At 49.2% G+C, this 26,363-nt stretch overlaps 1 protein-coding gene across 3 annotated transcripts; it reads left to right on the top strand.

The window, feature by feature from the left end:
- The first annotated feature begins 510 nt into the window (after positions 1-510).
- On the top strand, positions 511-23,032 carry GPR20 (G protein-coupled receptor 20). 3 transcript variants are annotated; one of them, XM_068672750.1, is made up of 2 exons: positions 511-650; positions 21,687-23,032. In XM_068672750.1, the coding sequence occupies exon 2, from the start codon at positions 21,702-21,704 to the stop codon at positions 22,767-22,769; it is 1,068 nt and encodes a 355-aa protein (XP_068528851.1). In that variant the 5' UTR covers positions 511-650; positions 21,687-21,701; the 3' UTR covers positions 22,770-23,032. The 3 variants fall into 3 exon arrangements, with proteins under 3 accessions (XP_068528851.1, XP_068528850.1, XP_068528849.1); XM_068672749.1 differs by lacking the exon at positions 511-650 and adding an exon at positions 11,504-11,853; XM_068672748.1 differs by lacking the exon at positions 511-650 and adding an exon at positions 19,840-19,937.
- Positions 23,033-26,363: the final 3,331 nt, after the last annotated feature.

Raw genomic sequence — 26,363 nt, 5'->3', positions numbered from 1 at the left:
CCCGTGAAGCCCATTTCTTTAAGGTCACCCTTTGTGATGGGCAAAGCAACCCAAATCTGCACCTCCTCTTCCCTTGAAGATAGGCACAGCCCTGGCCCAAGCACAGAGGCAATACAACTGAGTGTCTGTGTCCATGTGGCTTTGGGCAGGGGGCTTGGCCCCCCTTGATCCCCCTGCACTGTCTCCATCCCTCTCCCTTGAACCAGCACATGGGGCTGAATGGGTGGAGGGAGAAGGCAGGGTTTTTCTGGTTCAGGTGAGGAAGAAAGCAGCTCTCTGCACAGATACAAGGGCCATGCCTCCAAACATCCCCATGTCCAGGTGGTGATCAACACACGGGGCAAGCTTGGCCTGGAGAAGCACCCTTTCATCTACCACAAGCCCCTAAAACTGCCTACATCACGAGAACTCACCTCCAGCTCATCTTCGCTCCTCTCCCTCCCCAGCCCTCCCCTCCACCCTGAAGACATCCTTTGACCAAAAGGAGCCGCGGAGGCTAGGAAAGACACTGACGTCAATGTAAAAGTAAACCAAAGAGGTCTGGTTCCTGTATCGCTGTGCCGGGCTGAGCGCCGGAGAGCGAGCACGCTGTCGTTCGGTCGAGGAATCCGGGAGCAGGATCAGCAGCTGAGCTTTCTCATCCGAGCTGTGTAAGTACCGGCGGGGACGTGCAGCAAGGGGGAGAGGGAGGGAGATTTACCAGCTGCAGCTCGGGAAGGCAGCCCTGGCTGAGCTGAGAGTTTGGAGGCACGCAGATTGGGATGGGAGTCCTTGCAAGCTGGGGCAGGAGCAAAAAGCACATGGGTTTAGGTGCTGTTGGCTCCACATGCGTGGGACTGGGGCTGGTGGGGAGCATCTTCTGACAAGCATCTCCTAACAAGAATCTCCTAATGAGCATCTCCTGAGGAGCATCTCCTGAGGAGCACCTCCTGCACTGGGTGCTGCAGGGGAAGGGGAGGGCTGAAGAGTTTTGTGCTGGTGCAATGGAAGAGGGAGCCTCATCGGGGGAGATGTGGGTGAACCAGTTGAGGTGAAAGCCAAATTTGTGAAAGCCACCTTCTAGCCAGGTACACACGTACAAGGATGCACACTTGATGTGTATAAAGCAGGCTGCAGGCTGTGCTAGCTGAGAGATTCAGTGTGGAAAAAAAAAAAAAAAAAAAAAAAAAAAAAAGAATATTTCTGGTGTATCTCCCTATTCTGACTACCTCTGTCGAGTCCAGCTACGTATGCACGTACACATCTTGCAGATGTCCCCGTGTAGGGATGCAGAGCTAGACACAGAGGTTTTATACCCAGGTGAAAAAATGAGAGAGGGCTCAAAATGAACTTTGCAACATACCATTAGGAAGCAGGAAACTTTCCCCCAGGAAAATGGTACGGAAAGCACCCTTGCTTTGGATGTTCTTGAATGGGGGAAGCAGCTGGTGGGTGAGAGGGATGAATGGTCCTGCATGCAGCTGGCCGAGACGTGTCTGGCTGCAGTACCTCATACAGAGAGCACCTCCTGTCGTGTACACAAACCATAGTCAGCGGCGGAGTGTGATGAATTGGAAATGCAGCTCTTTGGACCCATTTCAGCTGTGTTTTGGTAACACGAGGCGCCTTCTCTCCTAGCATTTCTCACATGCCAGGGCCAATTTCTCTCCTTCAGCAAAAAGCTGTCCCTTTCCCTGAAATGGCCGTTCCTCCAGCAAAGCTGAAACTACCCCATTCAAAAGCAAAAGGCAGTGGGCATAAAAGTTTAATCCCTATTACGTGTGCCTGACAGTCCCAATTGAAAACCACCGGGGCAAATACCTCTGTCATCCAATATTAGATGCAAAAGGCTGCACCTCAGCTCCTGCTGCAAGCCCTGAGCAGAGCTGGAAGAAAGCTAGGATGCTGTGGAAAAAAGGAGGCAGAAATGCCCACCACCTCCGTGACACAGCATCCAAAGGCACTCCCTTCTTTGGGAACCTCTTTTCTAAGAAAAGACAGTTTTCTGTCTCCTTTGCCTGCAGAAATCTCTGCCAGCCCACAAAAGGGACAGCAAATCCCCTTCTTCCCCCCTCTCTTCCTACAAGGACACATGGCCACTTATTGTATGCATTATTAATTCATAGTTTTAGTACATTTTGCTTAACTCCATTTGAGCCTCATTTGCCTTCCCCTCTGTGTGTTGAGACAAAACACAGGGAGGGAGCCACCTCTTCCCTCCCCGCGGAGCGCAAAGGCGCCAAAAGTGCCCTACAAGTCTTCCTTCCCCTGTTTTGAAGACGGAGGCAAAGGCCAAGGAAGGAATTGTACATGAAACATCCCTCACGGCACGTTCTCCCACAGGCAGTGGAATGGGGGAGGCTGCTGAACAGAGCAATAAATCCCACCCCGTGCACGTACAACGCCGCCACGGCGCTGCTCCCCCGTGTGTGCACCGCAGCCCTCTGAGCACCAGGGTGAACCCTGGGGTGATGCTGTTCCTGCCCCTGTGTCCTTCTTCAGGGGAAAAGACCAAATCCTGCCCCCCGGCTGGTCAGAAGGGAGGTTGGCTGTCTGCATTTTAATGGGCTGGAGACACATAGATGGGGATTTTCAGCAGGCAGGTGCTCAGCACATTTGGGGAAACCTCACCCTTTAAGGAGACGTGAGCCCCAGCATCCAAAAATGCAGACGTCCAAATTCCCAAGCCCTTATTAAAGTTGGAGCCAGAACTCCCCCATGGGAGTAACGCTCAGACAAACACACAAAACGCATATTGCTTGGACTTTTCTGTACACCAGGGCAGGTTTCTTTACACGCCCGGGTGTTGGGTTTAAGGGAGGTAAAACCATTTATCACCTAAATGTGCCTCTTAACAAACCTTCTGTAGCATCTAAGGTCAGGTCTACAGCCCCATCTGAGCAACATCTGCTGCTTCTGTAAATACCATAAGGATCCTGACACCTCTACATGCTCTCTCTTTTACCTCCCATCCAGTTTTTATACTTGGCATTTTAATTTGTAGAATTTCACTCAAAACAACCAATTAAGGCTACCCACAGAGAGAAAATCCTAATTGGTGCTTAGCAGAGAAACTCTCCCCTTCCAGTAGGTCCTAGGGAGACACAGCAGAGTCCAGCCACACTTGACAAAACCCAGAGGTCGAAGAAGTTGGGCAGAGGTGAGGGGAACAAAAAGCTGTGAAGCTTTGGGGCTGATGGGTCTGGGCTGAGCTGGGCTATGACACCAAATCAACATCACCTGTAGGGATGACACTAACTAGAGACACTGCTGTTCAATCCCAACGTGATATTTACGGGGATCGATATGCCATTAGTGTGTAGACCCAGAGGACTGAATTCTTTATTGCCTCTTATGCATAATCCATAAAAGATGTGCAACTCATCTATCACAGCCTCAAAGTGGCCCCTGTCACACAACAGGAAAGGTGACTGCTTCCACGTCACTCCAAAAAGATTTTCTGGCAAATGTCCCATCCTCTTCACGGCTCCAGCCACCTGCTCTGCAAATACCTGCCAGAAAGCTGGGGATCTGGGACATGCCCTAAAGCCACCAAATGTGGGCTATGGCTCCTGGTTCAGTGGCCAAGCTGATGGCACCCACCACTGAGCACACTTGGGTTGTCACTTCTCTCTGTAGGACACCTGGAGAGATGGATTTGGGTCTCCCTGGGGAGCTGCCCCATAGAGGAGCTGTCACAAGTAGGTTTTGGCCTTGTGGATGAGACTGGAGAGGTTTGCTGAAGTTCTCTATTTCATTCAAGACACCAAGGACTTCATCTAGCAGGATGCAGAGGAGAAGCTGGGTGGTCACAGCCAGGGTTCACCTTGCTCTCGCAGAGTGGCAGGCTGTCTCCTTTTCCCCTGCTCGAATAAGCCAAGCAATACATCTCCAGGAAAAATCCAGGCTGCCAAGGCACTCCACGCTGTCTTCAGCCCCCAGTTATGTAGATAAATTGATTGTCGTGAGAGTGACGAAGCAGAGCAGCAAACAAACTTGCAGGAGCACGGCAGCCCGTTTTTCACACCCCGGGCTCGGGGCTTCCTGCAGCTTTGATCAAACACACAGCAAATTGTCTGCAGACTGCATTTGTTTTAGAGGCAGACTTGGGAGCTGAAGCAAGTCAGCAAGGGGCAGAGCTTTCTGAGAGACTGACCACATTCGTGCAGCGCTGTGCAGGGTGAATTGAGCGGGTATCGATTGTGGGGCAAGCTCACATGGGGCAGGAGCAAGGTTGCACAAGGAAAAGCACAAGGAAGCACTGCCCCTGAGCTACCCCTTCTCCCACCATCCCAAAATGGGTTCGGAAATGCTGGGAGAGGTGCACAGGCTTTGCATACCCCACCCCGTCTCAGCCACACGGATTCAGCTGTCACAGCCCCGTGTCCCGTGAAGGCACCAAGCAGCAGGCGCCTCGGAGGATGCCCAGGACTGAAATAGCAAGGAGCAGACGTCAGGAGCCGGAGTCACTGGTGGGGAGAAGAAGGGGAGTCATGCTGCTTCTGGCCCCTGCCTAGATTAGGGATGTCTCATACCAGGGCTGCTCGCCTCCCACTCACCACGGTATTAAGTTTGCCCGAGGAACCGGAGCTGCTAAAACACCAGCAGCAATAAATCCCGACGGTGTGATTCCTCGTGAGCAGCTTACCTAGGAAAGTGCCTGATTATTTTACACATGCTGATTTATTAATACACCCAGGAGGGCTTGAGCCACCACTTCTTGCCCAAGGGAGCTCAGCCCTGGAGCTCAGCATCTCGACTCGCGGTAGTGGGACTGATAAACGACTGGCCGTGATCGGATGGCATATCTAAAAATACAGGGCCTGCGGTTTATTTTTCTTGGAAAATGGAAAGACACCCAAAGAAGCAGAGCCCGATTTAGCAAACACAGCAGGCTGGATTTTTGCTTTAAAGAAGCCAGCAGAATGTGCCCATGAAGAGGTGACGCTTGGGTTGTGGTACAGCCATGGGGTTCACCTGCAGAGCCTTTTCCAAGGCACATACCCATTTATTAGCCCATTTGACACTATTTATTACATCTAGTAGTGCTTTTCTAAGATAAAATCCTTACAAGCGATGCAAAGGGCCGCAGTGCATGGGTGCCAAATGGTACTTTGCAGCACCACCTGAAATAACAAAGAGAGAAGCTACGAGTAACAAGATGATGTTACGGAGAGGAACAATTCAGCAGTGGCAGGTTGAGTTTTTGCTCCTGATAAAAAATTCACTTTGAGGCCAAAAACATGAGCTGGAGGTCTTCCATACACCCTACCATCCATTGGGTATTCTTAGAGGGGCCATTTCAATAATAGGGAAACTGAGACACCTTCACAGACAGCAGCTTTGTCCCCAACGAGGCCCCTTGCACAGAGCTTGCTGTGGGAGCAGTGCCCGCCAGCAGAGACAGGAGCTGTAATTCCAAACAGCTGAAAACACAAAGGGAAAAAAAAAATCCAAAATAACAGGCAAAAAAAATCAGCAAATGTACCAGCTTCTTCCAGAGGCAGCAATTTTAGGAATCGCTTGTAACTGAGCAGCAGCAGGATTGGGTGGTTTTTTTTTGTTTGTTTTGTTTTGTGTTGTGTTGTGTTGTTTTTTTCCAAATGGGGCCCTTTCTTTTCTACATGTTCCTATAGGGTTTTTCATCCCCGTGGAATTTCCTACCATAATCCACCAGATTTACGCTGCCCTGCTCCGGACCAGAGCATCACTGAGCTCCGCGTGCCCCTAACAAAAGGCAGCTCTTCGCAATCTCCACAAAGCAGGCGAACAAAAGGGGCTGGAGAATAGGATTAGCATGGGTTCAGCTTGCAGAGAAAAAGAGCAGGGAGGGGATGTGATTTTCTGTGAAGCCATTTGGGGAGCGTGGAGCAGATTTTCTGACTTGAAGGCATCCTGCCTCCTGGTTGCTGCAACTCTGCGTGGCACCAGGACATGGGCTCAGCTGCTTGCACAGCGAAGGAGCCCGGCGTTGGGCAGACGGTCCTGGCAGCATCTGCTAAATTGGAGAAGGTGGAGGTACCAGATGGGGCCCCTAAGGTCCCTGCTGCTTGCTTGCCATGTGTGTGTGAACGTCCTTTCCGTTCTCTGCACCCCGCCCCTATGGGCTCAGCTTGGGTTCACTGAATGCTGGAGGTGGGAAGGGACCTCTGGGGCCATCTGGTCCAGTCCCTGCTCAAGCAGGGTGCCCCGGACCACATCCAGGTGGCTTTTGAAGGTCTCCAATGAGGAGACTCCACAACCCCTCTGGAATACCACTTCCAGAGCTTGGTTCAAGGTTTTCTGGCTCAGCCCTACCACGCCGTGTTTCCCCCTTCCCCAAACACAAGAGCAGAGCGCCGAGAGCTGCTTGGGAGCTCTGTGGACCACCCTGGAGCTACATCCCCATGCAGCCAAGCCCAGTGTCCTGCTGATTCCTTCTCTACAGGCCTGGAGCCAGAGCTGGGTAAAGCCACTCCTCGGGGCCCGTCCCTGACCTCCTGGAGCACGTGTGCCCGAGCGATGCCAAACCCCGGCTGCCTGCGTAGCTTTCCCCTCCGAGCACCCGTGTCCCTGTGCGCCCAGCGACAAACAAATCCAGCAGGGATTGCTTTGCTGGGAATGGGGAGAGCTCCGCGGTGAGGTTGTGACACTGGACGTCGTGTTCTTGGCAATTAGGTCCTCAAACTTTGAAAAAAATAGCAAGGAGGAAAAAAAAAAAAAAATCAAGAAGTGGCTGCTGGCCAGAGCTGGGTTGGGGGGACTTAAAGGTTAGAGGGAGACCTCGCAAGGGGTCCCAAATGGTGATGGATAGCAAGGGGTGGTGGAGATGTGATGTGCTTTGTTGGGCTGCTGAAGGGTCTCTCCAGCTCTTTTTGTTGGTGCCTTGACTGAGGATCCATGTCAGAAACTCCACTGGTGTGACAGCAGGGCTGATCTGGGCAAACTGGGCTGGAGGGAGGGATCCTGACCCCGCACAGGGTATGTCTATAGCAGGACAGGGCACATCCAGCTCTGTACCCCTTGTCATGCAATAAATGGACACAGGCGGGACCGATGGACCAGGACCAGTCATTGGGGACAGACCTCGGGGTCACCTGGAGAAGCGGCTCGCTCCTCGTGCCCTGCAGACGCCTTCACAATTTTCAGCTCAGCGAAAATGCCACGGCCAGGGGAGAGAAACACAGGGGGAGGAAATGCTCAGAAAAGTCAGTTCCTAAAACTGCAGCAGGCAGGCAGGAAACGGGCTCTTGCATACTTTCTCCCCCATGCCTGACTCACCCGCCGGGAGCCACGGACATCGTTTGGGAACCACTTTTCTTTCCCTGTTCCTCATCAAATGGACAAAGCACGGCTGCATCCCATCAGCAGAAGCCCCCGTACGGTCACTGTCTGATCTCCCTCCCTGTGTAAACACGCCGATGGGGAGCCTGTTTGGAGGCTAAGAGTCCTTCTGGCCTTTGCTGTGCTCTGAGGATGCTGAGTGACAGCCCAGCGGGTGCTGGGAAGTGCCTGTGATTTCAGAGCAGTGCCTTGGCAGGAAAAAAGGACTGCTGTCTGCTGAGCCTCTTATGTCAGGTAGGTACAGCTGCCTCTGGGCCCTGCTGAGAGGTAATTACAGGGGCAGCTGGATCATCTTTTATAGCTCAGCACAGCCTCTGTTGCTCATGCTGAGAGGCAGGCAATGGGATGCTCAACGTGATGAGGAGAAGCGGTCGGATGTCCTCTTCCTCTGGGCAGAAAACACTCAGGTTTCCTTGCTCTTTTGGTGTTTCTGCCCCAGCTTTGCAGGAGAGGGACAAGTTCTGGGAGACAGAAGATCCACCTTCACAACCTACCCTATTGCCTTTCTCAAGCTGGTGCTTGGGAGCTACAAGGGCAATGAGATTTCTCCTCCTGCACCAGTGATGGAGCAGGAAGGAGGGAAGGTCAGAGACTTCAGCAAGGAGAAACCCCAAATCCCAATCCCCCTCATGATATGCTGGGTATCCCCGATCAGCCCTACCTGACACTGGGTTGCTGCACCCATCCCTGATGGGATCTGTTTTGACTCAAATTGAATAAACAGAGCTCAGCAGGGGCAAATCTTGAGCTCCATCCCATGCCTGTCCACAACGTTTCCCACCCTTGTGCACAAGCAGGGCCTGAGATGGATGTAGGATGAAGAGTCCAGGTTTCTTCCTGGCCCTCCTGAGCCCCACCAAATCAGTCTGGCCACAAGTTGTCCCCACCAAAGAGCTGCTGGGGGGCAGGAGGGCAGTAGAAGTTAGGGCAGGTGCTTTCATCCATCAGGCAGGAGCTCAGCACCTGTCGGACCCCGCTCGGCTCCATGAGGCTCTGCAGCAGGGCTGGGACAGGAGCCAGCCTTTTGTTCCTCATCCTTTGACAACGTTCCCACACTGCTGTCCAAGGTTTTCCTTCCAGGGGATGGGAACGCACGTCCGACTCGCTAATGGCAAGGAAGCACAACGGGGGTTACCAAGCCCCTCTGCAAGGCAGGACATTCCTACACATTCGTGGAGAGTCTCAGTGTCTGTAGATTTTACCCTAAACCAAATGTGTAGTTTATGAGAAGAGTTGGGGAGGGTAAAATGGATGTAGTCTGTCCTCTATGCCTTTAACTTTTCCTGCTGTGGTAAAGGATTTCCTTTACCACAGCAGGATCCACGTCATTTCTTCATCAACCCTGCATCTCCATCAGCTGGGCAACCTCCCCTACAGGTAGCCTTCTGAGGACAGCCTTGTGTTTGTGACATTCCCTCTTCGCATTTCCCTTTCTGGTTCTCCTGCTGCCTTGTGCAGGAATGAGAAGTGACAGGCATTTCAGAAATACCTGTGTTGGTGGGAAAATGGGAAAATGCTCAAGGAGGTGGGCTATGGGCATGTGAGTTCATGTTCTCTGAAGCAGCTAATCAAAAGAGGTTTCCCAGACCACTTAGTGAAGATCCTACTCTTTTTGTGTCCTCCATGCAGTGAGGATCCTATTCTTCAGTGTCTCCATGACGCCATGACCCTAAATAAAGGTTCCTCGACTTTCGGAGCTCTATTGCATCGGGTCTGCATCCAGGACCTACTTGGGTAGAAGCTCTCCTTCAGCACTGAAAAAAGAATGAATTTCTGAGGATCTGTTCAGTCTAACAGAGGCTAAATTCAACATCCCGACAAAAACAGGCATGCTCAGACGTGTTGATCCCCACTGTTACAGGATTGCTGGTAGTTATTATGGGCCAGCATCACTCTTTCTGACTATTGTTCCTTCCCCCATGTGCTAATTTCAGCTGATCCAATACCTTCTTCCACTTACACTCTGAAGGCATCCACTTCAATATTTAATGTTGTTGCATATCCTTGGAGGTCTTTTCCAACCTTAATGTTTCTATGCTTCTATGATATTGAGCCAACAAGCTCGAAAATTTTCCACTTGCTAAAGCTTCCCTTTTTTTTTCCCCCTTCGGGAGCGTGGTAAATGTCTGAAATTTGAGAGATGATGGAAGCTCTTCATTCATCAGCTACGGTTACAACTCCTCCCAAAGTCGAGTGTGGGAACCGTGTCTGGGCCAAAGCGTGGCCCAGAACCCGGATGGACCTCCTCCACCTTAACAGCAGCATCTGCTTCCCGATAAGGCATGCTCTGCACAATCTCAGGCACAACTTGAAACTTTGCAGCTGTTGCCACTCCAAGTCTAGCTCTAAATTCAGCAAGGAGGGAGAGGCTGGGATAGCGGAGGAGTGCGGGGCACTCGTTTTCCTGTCCACAAAGGATGAGAAGAAAGCTCTTGTGCATCACGCAGGAGAGCAAAACCAAGTTGGTCCTCACTTAGGAAGGGCCAGGAAGCCCCAGAGCAGGTGAACAGAGCACAGGTGTCATCCTGGAGAAAAGTCTCTTTGCTTTTTTCAGTCTCGTATCTGTAACTCTAGAGCTGTTCCCTAAATATATCGGGTTTGTTGACACGCTGGTAGAAAATTAAGCATTTACCACCATAGGCAATAAGAACAATAGGGTCCAAGTTCATCTTCCCCACCCAACACTGGACCATAGGTTGGTTTCTTCTCTTTTGTTCTTCATCTTGCTCAGCTCCCAAGAATGAAGGAAGTGAAGGCAATTTTATTAGCCAGAGATGACTCATGGAGGCCTTCCAATCACACTTGTTTTCCTAGTCATGAGGAAGTAAAAAGCAGATGAGATCCCAGGCACGTGCCTGAGCTGGAGGTCAGTTGTGAAAGGCTGGGATATCTGCATCAGGGAGCACGTAAAGTCAAGGGAGATGTTCCTGAAACCGGGGGAAGAATCTGCCCCTCGTTCTGAGGAAACTCAAAATAGAAAATCAATGAAATAACCAGACAAAAGAGATCGGCTCAGACTTCCTGGGAAAGATCCAAGGGTGAAAAACTAATTCCAGAAAATGAGGTCAACCTTCTCTGATATCCATAGCTACTGTTTGTGCTCCAGCAAGACACGCATGTGTGGAGTTTACCTCTCCTCTATTTATGGATTTGCCCTCTTGACCTGGAATTCAATGCCTCTCAGTTGATCTTGTTGTGTTGTGACGGGCCATATCCTGCCTGTTTGTTGTGTTGGCACCAGCGTGGCCTTTATCTAAATGGTGCAGGAAGACAGCAGCCCAGGGCTGGCACTAAATTCCTATCCATTCTCCCTGTCCTTCTGAATAACTACATTTGATGAAATGTTTTGCTTCATTTTTTTTTCTGCCTTTTTTCCCCAAGAGGGACTCCTAAAGCTCCTGTAAAGCCTTGTGGAAATAACATCTGTGCATCTTTGACCCCTACCCCTCAGAAGATGGCTTTTTTTGGTACCTAGTCTAGACCAGAAAACATCCCATCATGAGGGGGGGGTCAGGGATTTGGGAGATTTGGGTCATTACAGTATTGATCAACAGAGACATCTTGAAAGCTGGTCCAAACGTATGCCTTGAGCCCATCTCAGCAAGGTGACCCTTCATTATGTTGTGCCCAACCTCACCTCTTCTCCTGCAGCCAAGGGTGAAAGAAAACTCAGCTCCAGGCTCTGATGCCCACAACCACTCTACCACCAGAAGGAAAGGGCTGTGTGAGGATGGACAAATGTGCTGGGGAACCTCAGGCTGTCCAGTTGCACCCCCAAACAGCCTCCACTCAGCCACTTCAACCTAGATCTGATCAACCCCTCTCTCAAACGACTGCAGCCAGAAGTCACCAAGGCGTGCAAAGTCACCCTTCATCTCCCTCTGCCAGGTCTTTTCTTAGGGTCTGGACAGCTGGGTTGGTTCAAAGCACATCCCAGGCATCCCAGGCATCAGGTCCAGCACCTTCCTGCGAAGTTTCTGTCTAATCCCAGATCATGTAGGGAAGACAAAAAGAGAGGTATTTCCCTCCCATGTCACACGGTGGAGGCTCAGTGACTTTGCAGTGGCCTTGAGCTGCCTGAATGCTCAGCAAGGAGATTTTGTTCCCACAGAGACATAGGAAAAAAGACCTGGGGAGGGGACAGGGTGGGCAGCAACGTCACTATTAGTTCACTAGAGATGTTCAGGCATTAGCGCAGTGAGGAAGGCTGGAGCCCTCTTTAGCGTTTCCAACACTTCATAAATTTCAGAGAGATTTAGGGCAAGGAGCCAGACGTTTGGGGAGAAATTCTGAACACTAAAAGACAAGTGGAAATATTTTTTTTTTTGGTAGTGTGTATTTTTTCCCATTAGTTGCAAGGCTATATTTAGAAGAGGGGGGGGAGACAGCGAGCGCGTAAGAGAGATTAGGCATTTCTTCATGTTCTGTAGTCACTCCAGTTGTTCTGCTCGTAGGAACAGATGTCTCTTTCCTGGGGCGATAGCAGTCAGGTCCACGAGGAAATTTTCTTACCAGCAGCTCCTCTAACATAGAAGGGAGATCGGGCCAGAGGTAAGTCAGTCCATTGTGGAGGGATAGACCAGCAGACGCTTTGGGATGTGGGTCCCAAATGGGGGAGCAAGCCATCGGGGAGGTGGCAGATGTGGGAAGATGTGACCCCAAGCCTGGACTGGACTGGAAATTGTGGTTATCACGGCAGGGAGCCCCAGCAGGGTGAGGTGGAGAGGGCATGCTGTTGAATATGTGGAAGAACTTGCAGAGCCCATGGCTCTGCCCTTGCCGCAGGTGTGGAAGGTCTCCAGAAGGTGCCCGGGCTGCACCATGGGGCTGCTCTGGGCTGCAAGGGGTTTTTCACATCGTGAGCTTCCCGTTGTGGGGTTTGGGGGCTGTACCATGATATCTGTGTGTTTTCCAAGGAGATGGGGGGTGATGAAAGGCATGCAAAGGTGCTGGCTTTCCCCCCAGTGAAAAGTACTATGCCAGCTCTTGTGAAAGTGCGGGGCTGTCTTGTTTGTGTCCGCGTAATGAAATTTGGTGAAAATAAATTTGTGCAGATTTTTGAAGCCAGTAGATGAGTCCATGCATTGCCTGGCTCGGGGGACTGGGGATGTTTTATCTCTGGCTGCACAGAGGGGTGCAAGTTCAGCTCTAGGAAAGATGCTGTTTTCTTTCTCTGAGTCATTTGCTCGGTCAGCCTAAGGAGAAGCAGATTCTCTCCAAGATCCTTGACAGATTTCTTCAGAAATGCTCCCGGCTTTCATAGCAACACAGCTTTCAACACCTCAAAGTTTTTTTTCCAGGTTAATCCAGAATTTGCAAACCCCTTAAGGCACTGGGTGGGGAGCTGTCTGCACAGCGCAGTGACATACAAGCCTTGGGAGGGAAAACACAGCAGCCAGTCCCCAAAGGATTAAGATCTGGTAATCCATCCTGGGATTCCTTTAAAAAATGTCTGCTCCCTGGGTTAATCATGGCTCTGTGCCTCAGTTTCCCCCCTCAGCGAAGAGAGCAGCACAGCCTGAAGTGGACACTGGGCTGCAGAGGTGCATCTGTGCTGGGCTGGGCTGCTGCTCGTGGGGAGGTGCAAGCACACCTCATTTTCCATCATTCTCTCGTCCCCACCTGCATTTGTGTCACCTCCATTACTCTGTGGGTGTTCAGCTTGGCTTTTTCTGTCCTGGACCATACAGATCTGCAGGTACTGTCCGAAGGCAAACCTCTGCTGCTGCTCTTCCCCAGCGTCCTGCTCGGGCTTCTTGCCACGGGACAGAGCCAGCAGGCAGCTGGAGGCAGAAAGAGGGAAAAGGATTCATAGATAGCTAAATTTGCAATTAAAAACTTCCTTTTCAAAAAACAAGTGGCAATGCACAGGCCTGATGTCGCTCAGTTTAAACTCCCACCGTGGTTTTGTACATGCCTGTGAAGTTCCTGGATGTGCCTATATGGTAATTCTCACTGCTGGGCTCTCCTTAGACACAGCCAGGACAGATTTTAATCCGAACTGACATTTCTAGCACTGTGTCCCAGCCACCCTTGAAATGTTAGATGGATTACTCTAATCCCCCCAAAAATCAAATGCATTTCTCTTGTACTGTTGCAGCCTCCCAAGAAGACAGGCACAGATCCATCTCTACTGGCTAGACCTACGAAACTCCAAGCCCATTAGCTTCTTTCCAGATTTAGCTTTAAAAAGAATTTTAAAACTTCTTGGAAGTTTTTTTTTCTTCTCCCAAAAAAAAAAAAAAAAGATGTACTTTCCTCTCCTACTATACTAGTCCACTAAGGACAGAGAGGGATCCGAGCAAGAAGGTATGCTCTGATTTCTCTTACAGAGCTAAAAATGCGAGGTACCTGCTGTAGAGATGTCAGACCATGCTCCCTGGTGACAGATGGCACTTGGTAGTAGCCCTGGTGAGCTACGAGATATCGATATTTGCAATGCTAGCAGCATGATTTATAGGGCATTCAACAAAACACAGCAATTCTGTCACTCCAAGGCCAGGATCTGGTAAAGCAGAAAAGGACATGAAATATGCTATGGTATCCATAAGTTGGTATCCATGAGTAGTTGTAGATGTCTAAATGTTGCCCTAAGATGTCTGGACAAGAAGGAATTACCTCAAGATGCACCAGCCGAGGTTCAGGTTGGAAATTAGGAGAAAATTATTCTCGTAAAGAGCAGTCAGGCATTGGGACGGGTTGCCCGGGGAAGTGGTGGAGTCACCGTCCCTGGGAGTGTTCAAGGAAAAGTTGGACGTGGTGCTTAGGGATATGGTTTAGTGGTGACATTGGTGGTAGGGGATGGTTGGACCAGATGATCTTGGAGCTCTTTTCCAGCCTTAATGATTTTGAGTCTATGATTAGCACTTTTAAGGTGACATGTACAAGCAAGCTTTATAAGAGACATGCTAAAGGACCTCTGGATGCCCACCACTGCTGGGTGCACGTGTGTGGGTCTGGAGAGACAGGGGACCTGCAGGTTGTATGAACAATCCCACTTTGTTCACTTGTACCTGTACATTTGGGCTCCTTCTTTCAAAGTCAAGTGTGCAAATGGGCACAGAGGAGGTATAAGCTGTGCAGAACTCCGCCAGCATGTGAATTGCCTGCTCTGTGTATCTTTGGGAGCCTCGTTCCATATTTTCCATGCATGCTCCTATCAGGGATGGACCATGCAGATCCATCAGGTTTAATACAGATTGTCTCTGGGGTGTTCAGCAGCCAGCTCAAGCCCAAATGCAGAGAGCAGACAATTTGAGCCAAGAAGTCTCCCTCCTGGTCACTTCTTGTCCCCAGCAGAACCAGGCAGCTCACAGAGGACCTGATTTTGTCCTTGGGGTTTTTAGGAGGTATGGGGTACACCCATGTGCACAAACAGCATTGAACACAACAGGGTGGAGTAGAAATATCCCAGGATATCATAGAATCATTAAGGTTGGAAAAGAGCTCCAAGATCATCTGGTCCAACCATCACCCTACCACCAATGTCACCAACTAGACCATGTCCCTAAGTACCACATCCAACCTTTCCAATCAAATCACAACTCATGGCAACACCCATTGCCCATCCATAGCAGGGCCTTGGAGGTGGAGGACCATGGGTGGTCTTGCTGGGCCCATCAGACAGGAGGCAAATGGCTCAACAACATCACAGGATTGCCAACTAGCATTGCATTACGTGGCCTAAAGGACAGCATCTGGCCATGCCTGGGTCAGGACATGCAAACTTTTTCTCCAGCCAGCTGGAAATCTGATTCTCAAGAGCAACTAGAGAGCTGTAAAAGTCAAGGGCAGTCAAGATGTGGTTGAGTGGTGCTGGCACCAGGCAGTCAGCTACCATCTATCCCCAGCCAGGCTGGTTCTGTCATAAAGAATATATGATTTGTTGTAAATCTGAAAATATTTAATATCAGGCCAAAAAAAATGAGAGGCAAGCAAAGCACTCTAAAAGAAGCCATTCGGTCTTGTTTGCAATGTCTCGATGCCAAAGCAATTGTGAATTTTCAGGGAAGAAGACCTAAAGGAAAGGATGTGTGGTGGAGAGTGTTAGTAAACTCCTTGCAGGTTCATAATAGAGGAAAAAAAGGTAATCTGGCCATGCTCAGTGCCTAGTTGTGTGTTTCTCAGCTCTGGCTTCTTCTGTCCTCCCTGTGTTTTTCAACCTGTTGGCTAATTTCAACCAAAATTTGGCCGCAGGGGAAGATCACCTCAATTTTCAGGATATTAGGCAGCAACGAGAGGAGAAAGTTAAACAAGTGCCGGAGCCAAGGGAATAGCTGGAACGTGAATGCTCATTAAGGCAGCCGGGTGTCCACATGGGAAAAGGCTATTAATAAGCATCTCAAACAGAGGAAAGCTTTCGTCCAACCCTTTGAGCCACTGCAAGGCATGAAACCATGAGAAAGCAGGTGTCATTTCATCCAACCCTCACAGAGCCGTGTGTTTTGTGTCTCCAATGCGCCTTTTAGTTCCACAGCCTCAGAGGAGGAGGAATAATCCTACCCTGGACTGGGTTTCACAGTTTTTGATGGTAATTCCCCCACAGCCAGGTGTTTCATACACTTCATCCAGCTACCCTCACACCAGGGGGTTTCATCAGTGCCCAGGAACCAAGTGAGAGCAGAGATGTGATGCCTTCAAATACAGGATCCTCCCCACCCTGGGAACAGCCTCATTTCTGCTTTGGGGTGGGATCTTTCTCCCCCAGACATCATCTCACAGCCTGGGGGCTAGATGGGAACCAGCTTTTCCCTGCTGGCAGCTGGATTCGTTCCCTTTCTCTCCCTTTCTCCCTCCGTTCCCACTGTCAGCAAACCCACCCTCCCCAGGCTGACAGAATGAGCCCTACCATGTATAGGGCAAGGTCCTCAACATGCACAAAAACACCATATTTGGCCAGTTTGAGCCCGAGTTGAGTGAGAGCTTGCCAGGAGGAGAATCAGACAATTTAAACCGAAAGAGAGTGAGTTTAACCCTTCGTTTATAAATAGGGTGATAAATCACCTAGGGAACTTTAAACACGGCGAGGCTGCAAAGCTAAACACATGCTGCTGCCATGCCAAGGTTAGCAGGCAGGACAGGGTGAGGGGTACGGGGGGATGATGGAGGAGCCAGTTTGCCAGGTCAGATGGTCAGATTCAGGACAGGGAGATGAGGAAAGCTGAAGCTGTTTATACTAAACAACTCTTGCTCTCACTTATTAATGTCCTTTTCATCTTTCCCATCCCAGTGCGTGGCTCTCTTTTTCTCTCCCTGTATGCAGAGATGCTATCTGCACACACCAATAAATAACCCTTTTGGAGAGTGGTTAGGACAAACCTCCACTGCATGACCTGTCTTTTCTTTTGTATCCCGTTATTTGAATTGCTGGGCTAGATCTAAAAGTCCTCTGGGTCAAGGAAACAACTCCTGTTGATTTCAGCGAGCAGGGGGTGAGGCTTAAGGCTGATGCAGAGCTCAAAGTCGGGTGGAGAGAAATAAGGGATGGCCAAGGGTATCCTTCTGGGACAGATGAGGCACTGAGCCGCTCGTGTTGATTGAACAAGAGGGATCCAAGCAGCAAGTGAGCAAGACAAGAGGCAGCAGGTCCTGCTTTCGGCTCAGAGACCATCTGTTTCCTATTTGGCCCAAGAATGACGGAATTGGTTGCGTCTCGCAACGATGAAAAAGCATTTCAGAGCAGGTCCCTGTCTCCCAGTGCTGAGCAGGGACCTTTATCAGAACGAGGGAAGCCAGGTCAACCTCCAGTCTCCATCCCTCCCCTTATCCCGTTCCTACCCAGATGCCTGCTGGACTTTTAAGGAAATGCTGCTCATGGCCAGCCAGACAAAATCCAGCCTGAGAGGTATAATATAACAGCACAGGCTAACTGGTACATTCAGACACCTCTCTGATGGGAGGATATTTACCCATCGTGGACTTTGCAGACTGCCAGCTCCATGAGACAGGGATTGAATGGAAATCTGGGGAGCTGCGAGCTGATTTAGGCATGGAGAAGTCCAGCTCCAATCTCTCTGGGTGTTTTAGGAAGCGGGGTGGCACAAGAGTTATCGACTCTGCAAGAAAAGGTGACTCCAGTTCTTGGAGCTCTTCGTGAGTTTATGCTAGAGCTGCAAGCCGTGAATAGGTACCATAGAAAAAAGAGGTTTTTGGAGGCTGCAAAATTTCTCATGTGCTTATCCATGACCCTCACTGACTGCTCCATGGTTATGCATAGTTGAACCGACCCCACTTTAACACCTGTATGAGTATTTCTGATGGCGGAGACAGGGAGACCTGCCTGGGGTAATTTTGGACTCAGAAATGCAGGGAAGGGGGCAGAATTGGAAACCTTTGGGAATGTTCACTTTTCCTCAGACACGAGGTCACGCTGCCTTTCTGTTCAGCCTGCTGCAACATGGGGCAATGTACCTTTGTCAAGTGCTTGGAGACCCAGAATGGAAAAATACTTAGTAGCTGTTAACCAAGGGTTTGGTCGAGCTCCATCTCATTAAAAGCACTCAGAAGAATGCCGTTGCTTTGCCAGTCAAGCTCTCCATCCTCGCTGTTTGTGAGCAATCCCACACACAAAAAAAAAAAAAGGCCATTCACCCGAACATCCATCAGCAACAATTTGATTAGAGGAAGACTTTTTCCCCTGCAGCCCAAGAGCAGCTTTTCCATCGCTTGTCAGTAAGGAAGTCTTCAGAATTACTTACATTTGTCAGGGTTTCTTTCATGTAGCTGCTTGTACTGTGAGCCCAGGCAGGGCAGCGATAGAGTAGGAAGAGACATCAGCTCTAACACGGCTCCTCCGTTACAATTTGGCAAAGTGCTGCCTGTTATTCTTTTGGGTGATTACAATATCTGGAGTTTATTTCACTGCACATGGAGCTCAGTGGAAGAGGGGACGATGTAAGCCAGCACACTGTATGTGCTGATGATTTTCATTTCTGTGTACGGGCAGTACTCACAGGGGATGCTTTCCTATTAGGCTAAAGTGCCCTACTTACCTCAACAGCGTTGTGAGGATGGGGCACATCTGAAGGCAGCTCAAGTTACTTATTTCACTGAAGCAGGAAAAGAAAAATGGAAGATGAATATCAGGTGCTCCTGATAAGGGATCTGAGAGTGAATAAAAAGCTTGCAGAAGAGGCAAGCTACTTAACAAGATGTAAAATCAGAGCAAACAGCCAATGCCTTACAATTACAATAGGAGGACAAATGCACATGCAAGTTCCTCCTAAGGGGTGGGATGGGTGATTTTGTCTTCTCCCCTTGCTCATGTACCTGTATGAACACAGATATACAAGCTCATGCCGTACTTGAGTGGCAATGGAGTCTTTATTTCCTCCTTTGCACGGGTGCAGTGGCTTCTGCAGCACTCCCCGTGACAGCATCTGCAAAGGGAAGCCTGGGAGCAGATCCAGGCATCTGCTGGTTTCAGTTTGTGTTTGTAATTAAAGAGCCACACAAACAAACAGAGCAGATCAGATGGTGAGAATATTAGAAAATCATGAGAAGATGGGCCAACTTTCTACATCCTCCCCACGCGTCTTTCTCAAGTGCCACACTTTGTGATTCCACTGCCTTCAGCCAGTCTTGGGTCTGTTTTTTCCTGTTATTTACCGTCAGCATCCTTGGCACAAAATCAGAAGAGAAGAGACTTTTCCCCAGGAGCCTGCAGGCTCAGTCAGACCCAGACAAAATAACGTGAACACATGTGTGACGTTGGCTGCCGCTGGAGTTCAGTGCAGGGGGAGGTAATCCAGCCGTTTCCGAAACACATGTTCCAACATCTGATTGCTGATGGAGATGTCCTAAGTGCAAAAGTCAGGCCTGTTCCTCTTTGCCCAGCAGTCCTTTGGGACATCTGACACCAGCCTTCAGGATTTCAGTCCTGCAGAATAACTTGGGACTGGGTTTGATTTCAGGAGGGCTTGAATGATTGAGCATCCACTCCAATGGGCAACCCAGAGGCATGGATTTGAGCAGCTACCTAAACATGACAGATTGCCATTTGCTTATAAACATCCTCCCAAGTTCAAGGATATTAAAACCCAGCTTTTTTTTTTTCACCACCTCCACTGATTAGATGAGAGGCAAGAAAGTAGAGCAGCCACCAGATCCTGGGCTGGCTGACCTAGGACACCTCATGATGGTAAAGTCAATTCTGCAAACATCTCCAGAGGGAGCTTGATGGCAGACCTAAATTCTTAGTCCTAATCTCTGCTTTTTCTCAGCAAATACTCTCCTTTAAGATCATCTCAGTGAATGATACAGAAAAAACACAGGTAGGCTGTGACATGCCATGAGGACTCTTCACTCAGGGTGGTGAGGCCCTGGCACAGGCTGCCCAGAGAAGCTGTGGATGCCCCATCCCTGGAGGTGTTCAAGGCCAGGCTGGATGGGGCTTTGGGCAAGCTGGGCTGGTGGGAGGTGTCCCTGCCCACGGCGGGGGGGTTGATGGTCTTTAAGGTCCCTTCCAACCCAAACCATTCTATGATTCTATGATTATATTGGATTTTAAGCTGGAAAAAAAAGAAAGTAAGTAGTGTGTTCTTACTGCAGACAAGACAAAGTGAAGACAGTGCTACGTCAGGAGGATCATGCTCAGCAGATCGAGGGGACATACTACCTCCAACAATTCAGCCCTGGTGAGGTGCCCAGCTTGGTTCCACTCTGTTCAGGGGAAAGCTGAAAGACAGCAGTGGGTTACCAGATGGGAGGAACCATTTTCCTGGGGAAAATCAGCTGGAAAGCAGCTTTGCAGAGGACTTAGGGTTCTGGTGGACATCTAGATGCACACAAGCCAGCAATAAACCCTTGTGACAACACCCTTAGGGTTGCCTTAGGAGGAACATTCCCAGCAGGTCAAGGGAGATGATCCATCTCCTCTGCTCAGCACTCAAGAGAGCTAAGTCCAGCCCAAGGAATTCCATCTATCAGGACTTTGTGATTCATTAGCCCAACAAACAAGCTCTTGGTGGCTGGCCACCAACAGCCTGAAGCCTCTTGCAGGCAACAGAAATCCTATCAGGACACCTCCCAGTCCCCAGAAGCAGCAAAAAGGATTAGCGCAGATAGGAAATCAGCTGCCAAGCTTGGAGGAGCTTGATATCAGGACCCCCTTAACATCTCAAGCCTTCCCCATTGAGACACACCACGGTTCCTGCAAGCCCTGGGAGATGTGTTTGCAGCTCCTTGTCTCCTCGCCCTTCCGCACTTGGCTCTTTGGTAACAAGGATTTCAAACCCTCATAACTCAAGTCTTTCAGCATCATTCTCTGCTGATTCAAGCTGATTTTTTTTTAACCTCACAGGCCTGCTCAGCTGCTTTGAGATATTCCAGACATTTTTCAACCATTTATTTTTATTGAAACCAGCCAAGTCTCTGTATATATTGGGCTTTTTTTTTTAATCTTTTTAATATACAAATCAGTTTAAAATAGTGTGTAAGTCAGGAATGATTTGCAAATTAAACTGTCAGACCCTGGCAGGAGTGGTGGCTGACGCCCTTGGTTGAAATTTCCCGGCTGCTGTTGCTGTGAGTGCAGATCTCTAGAAAAATGCCACACAACCCGCTTGTGTTTTCCTGGAAACTTCAGCCACCCTTTGCTTTTAGGACAGTCTCACCATTCCTGAAGATGCTGCTGCATGGAACTCTCTAATGGGATCACCTGGTTAAGAGAAGGAATGGGATGTTTTAGGAGTCAGACGGTGGGGCTGTGGTCATGCTAATAGGTTGGTAAAACGTCTTCTGCCTGCCAGCACTATCCTGCTCCCATGGGAGGTTCAGAGAGAGGCCCCAGTTAGGAAGAAACTGCTCCATGGAGAAAGAACTCAAAAAATGAGTGCCTTATTCTGGAAGTAAGACTTGGTAGGACCCTCATACTGGTCTGAGTCTCCCTCCCACAGCAGCAAATGGACCCTGCTTACCCTCAGCAACCCCATCCACTTCTCTAGGCCACTGGCCATGTGGTTGGCCCAAGCATGACCCAAATCCCTTAATTTCCCTTCTCGCCTCTGCCCCCCTTGGCGTAGTTCACTTCTCTGTTCTTGCTCGGGTCTTCAAACCAATTTTGAACAGAGCAAGGGAATAGCAACTTGAAGTGGGGACCGCACTGTTTTGGGATTCCCCAAAACACCTTTGAAGTGGGGATTGCACGCCTTCCCCAAAACACCCAGCTGGAACCGCTGGAAGACAGCAGATATAAAAGCAGGTATTTTCCTGGCAAGTACCAACCTGCCACTTAGTGTATTGACTGATAAGCTGCCTAGAGAGTACAGCAATACATATAATTACTGAGGATGTGCCAATATATTGGTTAAAATGTTCTCGGGACAAGATTCTGAGCCTCAAGCTGTGATATATCCGTCAATAACCCTCTGCTTCTTTTGTTCCAGCTTGCTGACAAGGCAATGACCATGCCGACCTCCTCCACCCAGCTGCCAGCTCTTGAACATATCAATGCCACCCAGCGACCCAACTCCAGCCTCTACTTGTTCTCCGTGTTCATCCACCCTGACAAAGAGCTGTACAAAGAATTTTACAGCCTATCGATCGCCCTGATGGTGGTCAATGCCATCATTTTCCTGGTGGGTGTCGTGCTGAACAGCTTGGCACTGTATGTGTTCTGCTTCCGTACCAAGACAAAAACCACCTCTGTTATTTACACCATCAACCTGATTGTTACTGATCTCTTGGTGGGCTTCTCCTTGCCTATCCGGCTCATCATGTTCTACTGTGCAGGGGACTGCCTGTATTGTTCCTTGGTTCATATCTTTGGCTACTATGTCAACATGTACTGTAGCATCCTCTTCTTGACGTGCATCTGTGTTGACCGCTACCTGGCGATCGTACAGGTGGAGGCCTCACGTAAATGGAGGAACCCCACCTGTGCCAAGGGGATCTGTGTCTTCATCTGGATCTTTGCTACCGTAGTGACTTTCTCCATCCTCATCATGGCAATACAGTTTGCCCAGTGCTGCCTCTCCAAGATCCTGGTCCTGATGGTCTGTGAGTACTTCTTCCCCCTCATCATCATCATCTTCTTCACCGCCAGGATTATGTGCGCTCTCTCCAAGCCCAGCCTCATGCACCAGAGCCGGGAGAGGAGAATGAGGGCTGTGCAACTCCTTATCACCGTCCTCATCATCTTCATGATCTGCTTCACTCCTTTCCACGTGGGACAGGTAGCCATCGCCATCAATTCCAAAATGTCCACTAATGTCAGCCTCCTCGTCTACCATGTGACGGTGACACTGAGTAGCCTCAACAGCTGCATGGACCCTATTGTCTACTGCTTTGTCACCAACAACTTCCAGTCAACCATGAAAAACATTTTCAGGAAAACCGAGCCACAGCAAGCCAACGTGGACATTCTGGGCACAAACAAGAACTCCAAGGGCTCCAACGCAATCATCGCGTTCTCCAACACAATAGGAAGCCCTGTGAGCTTGCCGTCACCAAGCAGTGTCCAGATCTAACCTACTTCCAAGGGGACTTGCTGCAGGAAGCCGGCGTAATGATGCTGGAACATTGCTAGGGTGCATTGTACCATTGCCTGACATCTTTTTTTAGGGTGAGGTTCAGATTGACAGTGGTGGAATTTATTCCTCAGAAACATTGTGGTCTGTTTGGAAAATAGAACTTGCAGTGTGGTTAGTACCAATACAAAAGAGAGATTATTAATTACTGTTCCCAACAGGAATGTTTTCTTTGTATTTTAATACAGACATTTTGCTAGCAACGAATTCCTTACTGTGGTTTTCTTTTCCCGTTTGACATTGCAATGATGACTACGAGTCCTATTATGACTTAGAAAGCAGTAAATCCCTCTGTTTTCTATGAAAGCTTTCAGGCCTTAGGCATGTGCTTAAGGGTAAAGGATAAAAGTGATGTTTCCAGAGCTATTCAAAGATTTTAGATGCCAATGGAGTGGGGCAGAATCACTCTAACCCACCTATCCCCAGTAACTACTCAGTTGTTTCTGAAAAAAGTCTGAACTTTCTTGGGGAGAAATTGTGAAGTCAAGCAGTAATGTCTCCTCTCACTATTTAAGCTTTAAGAAAAAAAAATATATGTGGGTGTGTATGTTTTCATGCACGTTTTCTGTGCTTGGAGAGAGGTTAAGGATATGTTCCACCTTTATTTGGATCCCTAAATCCCCTAAATTGCAGATGAGCATACAAAAAAAGCTGTGAAAATGAATGTGCTTTCCAGCAAACTCTGCTGTTCATCTCTCTCTCCCCGAAGAACAGCCAAGATGAAAAGCAGAACCAGACTGTGATGCTATACTATCCGTGTCTGAGTTTTCTTCCTGGCACATTGTGAAACCATGGCTCGCAGTCCTAATTCCCTCTATCGGTTCATCCACTCAGTCATTTAAATGCTGATGCTTCCAGGGACAGAAAAAGATTCCATCTCAAGCATCCAGGTCAAAACTCACCCCAGCATAAAGCCCCTACGATGATTTAGGAGCCGTGTTTGAAAGGTATGTGAGGATATGGATGCCAGGAAATTCTGTCCAGAATAGTGGGTAAGTGTCCTCATTTGGACTTTACCAATTAAACAATGCCAATACTAAAATTATCCTAGGAAAAGAGCAAAACCTGCAGTGCGAATGGCAATAACATTTGTTGCTGCTCCATTTCTCCTTGCTCTTATGGCTACTCACCCTCCATCTGGAAGGCTACCCTGAAGTCATCAAGTCTACCAAAAGGCTTTTCCTGGCACACAATGCTGTTGCCATTTAGGATAGCGGGCTCTAGGGTTGGTCCAAGCTGGCCATCCTTGAACACTCTGCTTCCCCCAGGTCCACCCATGGGGCAGCCACCTCCATTTCACAGAAACACAACCCAACTGATTCTTCAAACTGTGTCCTGAAGCTACGTGCATGTTCCCCTCACCCCGGTTCCTCAACCAATCAGTCAGGCATTGGGATGGGTTGCCCAGGGATGTGGTGGAATCACCATCCCTGGGAGTGTTCAAGGAAAGGTTGGACGTGGTGCTTGGGGACATGGTTTAGTGGTGACATTGGTGGTAGGAGGATGGTTGGACCAGATGATCTTGGAGGGCTTTTCCAACCTTAATGACTCTATGATCCTCACATATCCCAGAGCACTCCCAGGCACAGACACATCTGCTTGGACAGCTGAGTCCTGTGCCTGAAATAAAATTATATATCTACAATCTACAAATGGGCATTGCTCACTCAGCTTCTGAGGGACCTGAAGAGGATTTTTTCCTTCCTAGAGGTTGGGATGACAGCCATCAACACAGTTGTACATCCCATGGGATGTAAGACTGTTGTTCTGGCCGTTGCTTCCCATTCTAGACATGGCCGTGGTGAGTATTCCCATGGTACTCTGCTTTCCTTTTGCCTCATCTATTTCTTCATTCATCTGCAAATTACTGACTTTGATGAGGCACCTAACAGCCAAGGTCACCTTCTTGGCAGGTTTCCGACAAATGATGCTTCAGCACACACGGATTAGGCTCTCATTTCTTGGCCATGCTGGCCACTTCGCATTTCCGCCAACCCCTTATTTTGAGAAAATACACCCCAAAGTTCTGCACTGCCATGCAGACCCCCAAAACCCATGCCCACCCACCCACAACGTGCTCTCAGACCGCGTTCTCATTACAGCTAACTTGTTTGTAATGAAAATGTGCCTCGTATATACAGAGTTGTTAACACTACTGCCTTTTGCCAAGACTATTTCAGAGAAACCGGAGCAAAAGTGCAGGCTCGGTGCATAGCTTATTTTAGGTTCTTTGTTCCAACAAGCTACAATTTCACACCTCCCTTTCTTCTGCTATCAGCGGGGTTTTTGCCATATACAGAAATGCTTTAACATCTTTCTCAGTGCCGTTGTTTCTTTGTGGCCAGTATAAAACCTCTGAGATTATTTGCATAGATGTTTGAGTTCCTAAATAGTGTCTCAGCTGAATCTCTCTGCTGTAAACTTAACTTGCAATAGGCTGAATTCCCTTTACTTTCAGCGTATTATTCACCCCTCAGAAGACCCATCTGACACTGAATAATTCTCTTTACTTGGTAAAGCCCGTTGTGTTATCTAGAGCTTTCAATGGTCCTTCTTCCGTTTTCTCCCAGCTCCAAAGCAGGATCAGGTCCTTTATCAAGAACACAGTCTCCAAAAACTGGCAAGCTGCTAAATCATTCACAAGCTAGCCTATTTTATTAGTGACTCTTTGTGCTCTCCGTTTAATCCATATTGTTTACACATGTCATTTCTCCTCAGGGTGCAGCACTTGCCAAACTTCTGTCCTATTTAGAGTCAGAATTTTCTGCTCAGGGTGCAATGTAGAAAATCAGGACCAAAAATTTGGCTATCATAGGAAACAAGCTTCCAATAGCACAGGTTTGCTGGGCCCATTCCAATTCTCAGTTCTCATTGCTGCTGAAGCCTCTCTCGGTTCTCTTCCAAATTTCTCTAGGCTGGAGGCAAGTCTCTTCCCCCTTATCTTCTCCATCCCTCTGCTCAGGCCTCATCTTGGGTTGCCTCCCCATGATCAGGTTGCTCAGAGAGGTAGTGGGGTCTCCTCCTTGAAGATCAAAAAGCCACCAGGACGTGATCCTGGGCACCCTGCTGGAGGTGGCCCTGCTTGAGCAGGGGCTGGACCAGATGGCCCCAGAGGTCCCTTCCCACCTCAACCACTGTGGGATTCTGCAATCACCGACAGGGATTGCAACTGCCCTGTTCCTACCCCAACCTACCCTTCCTCTGACGAGGGCAGCACATCAGAAGCTGCACAGGATACACCAGGAAAGCCTCCACAGGCACAGTGAGTAACGCCATGCACCATTAAATACACTCAGAGGCCGTGAAGGCAGAGCACCTACAAGACGGTTTTTGAAGGGCGAGCTTTTACTTTGAGTATTTGAAGATTTAGATGCCGAATGCCCGACGATTTCGAACAAAATCGGGCACTTAACAGCCTTTGAGAATCTGAGTCATTAGCCAAAGGCTGAAATATTAATAGGGTTGGATGGCATTGCATAGCATGCTATCACCGCCAAGTCCGTGGCAGACAGAATACAGTGTTCCCTAAAGAGC

The sequence above is a fragment of the Anas acuta genome, chromosome 2 (assembly GCF_963932015.1).
Source record: "Anas acuta chromosome 2, bAnaAcu1.1, whole genome shotgun sequence".
NCBI classification, from domain to species: Eukaryota; Metazoa; Chordata; class Aves; order Anseriformes; family Anatidae; genus Anas; species Anas acuta.
Note: the sequence above shows the minus strand (reverse complement) of the source record. Positions and strands in the feature narration are given on the sequence as shown.

Excerpts from the sequence above, each read along its gene's own strand:
- GPR20 (XM_068672748.1), top strand. The coding sequence starts at position 19,890 with ATGCTCAGCAGATCGAGGGGACATACTACCTCCAACAATTCAGCCCTG. Across the intron at positions 19,938-21,686 it reads CCTCCAACAATTCAGCCCTG|CTTGCTGACAAGGCAATGAC; the intron begins GTGAGGTGCCCA and ends CTTTTGTTCCAG.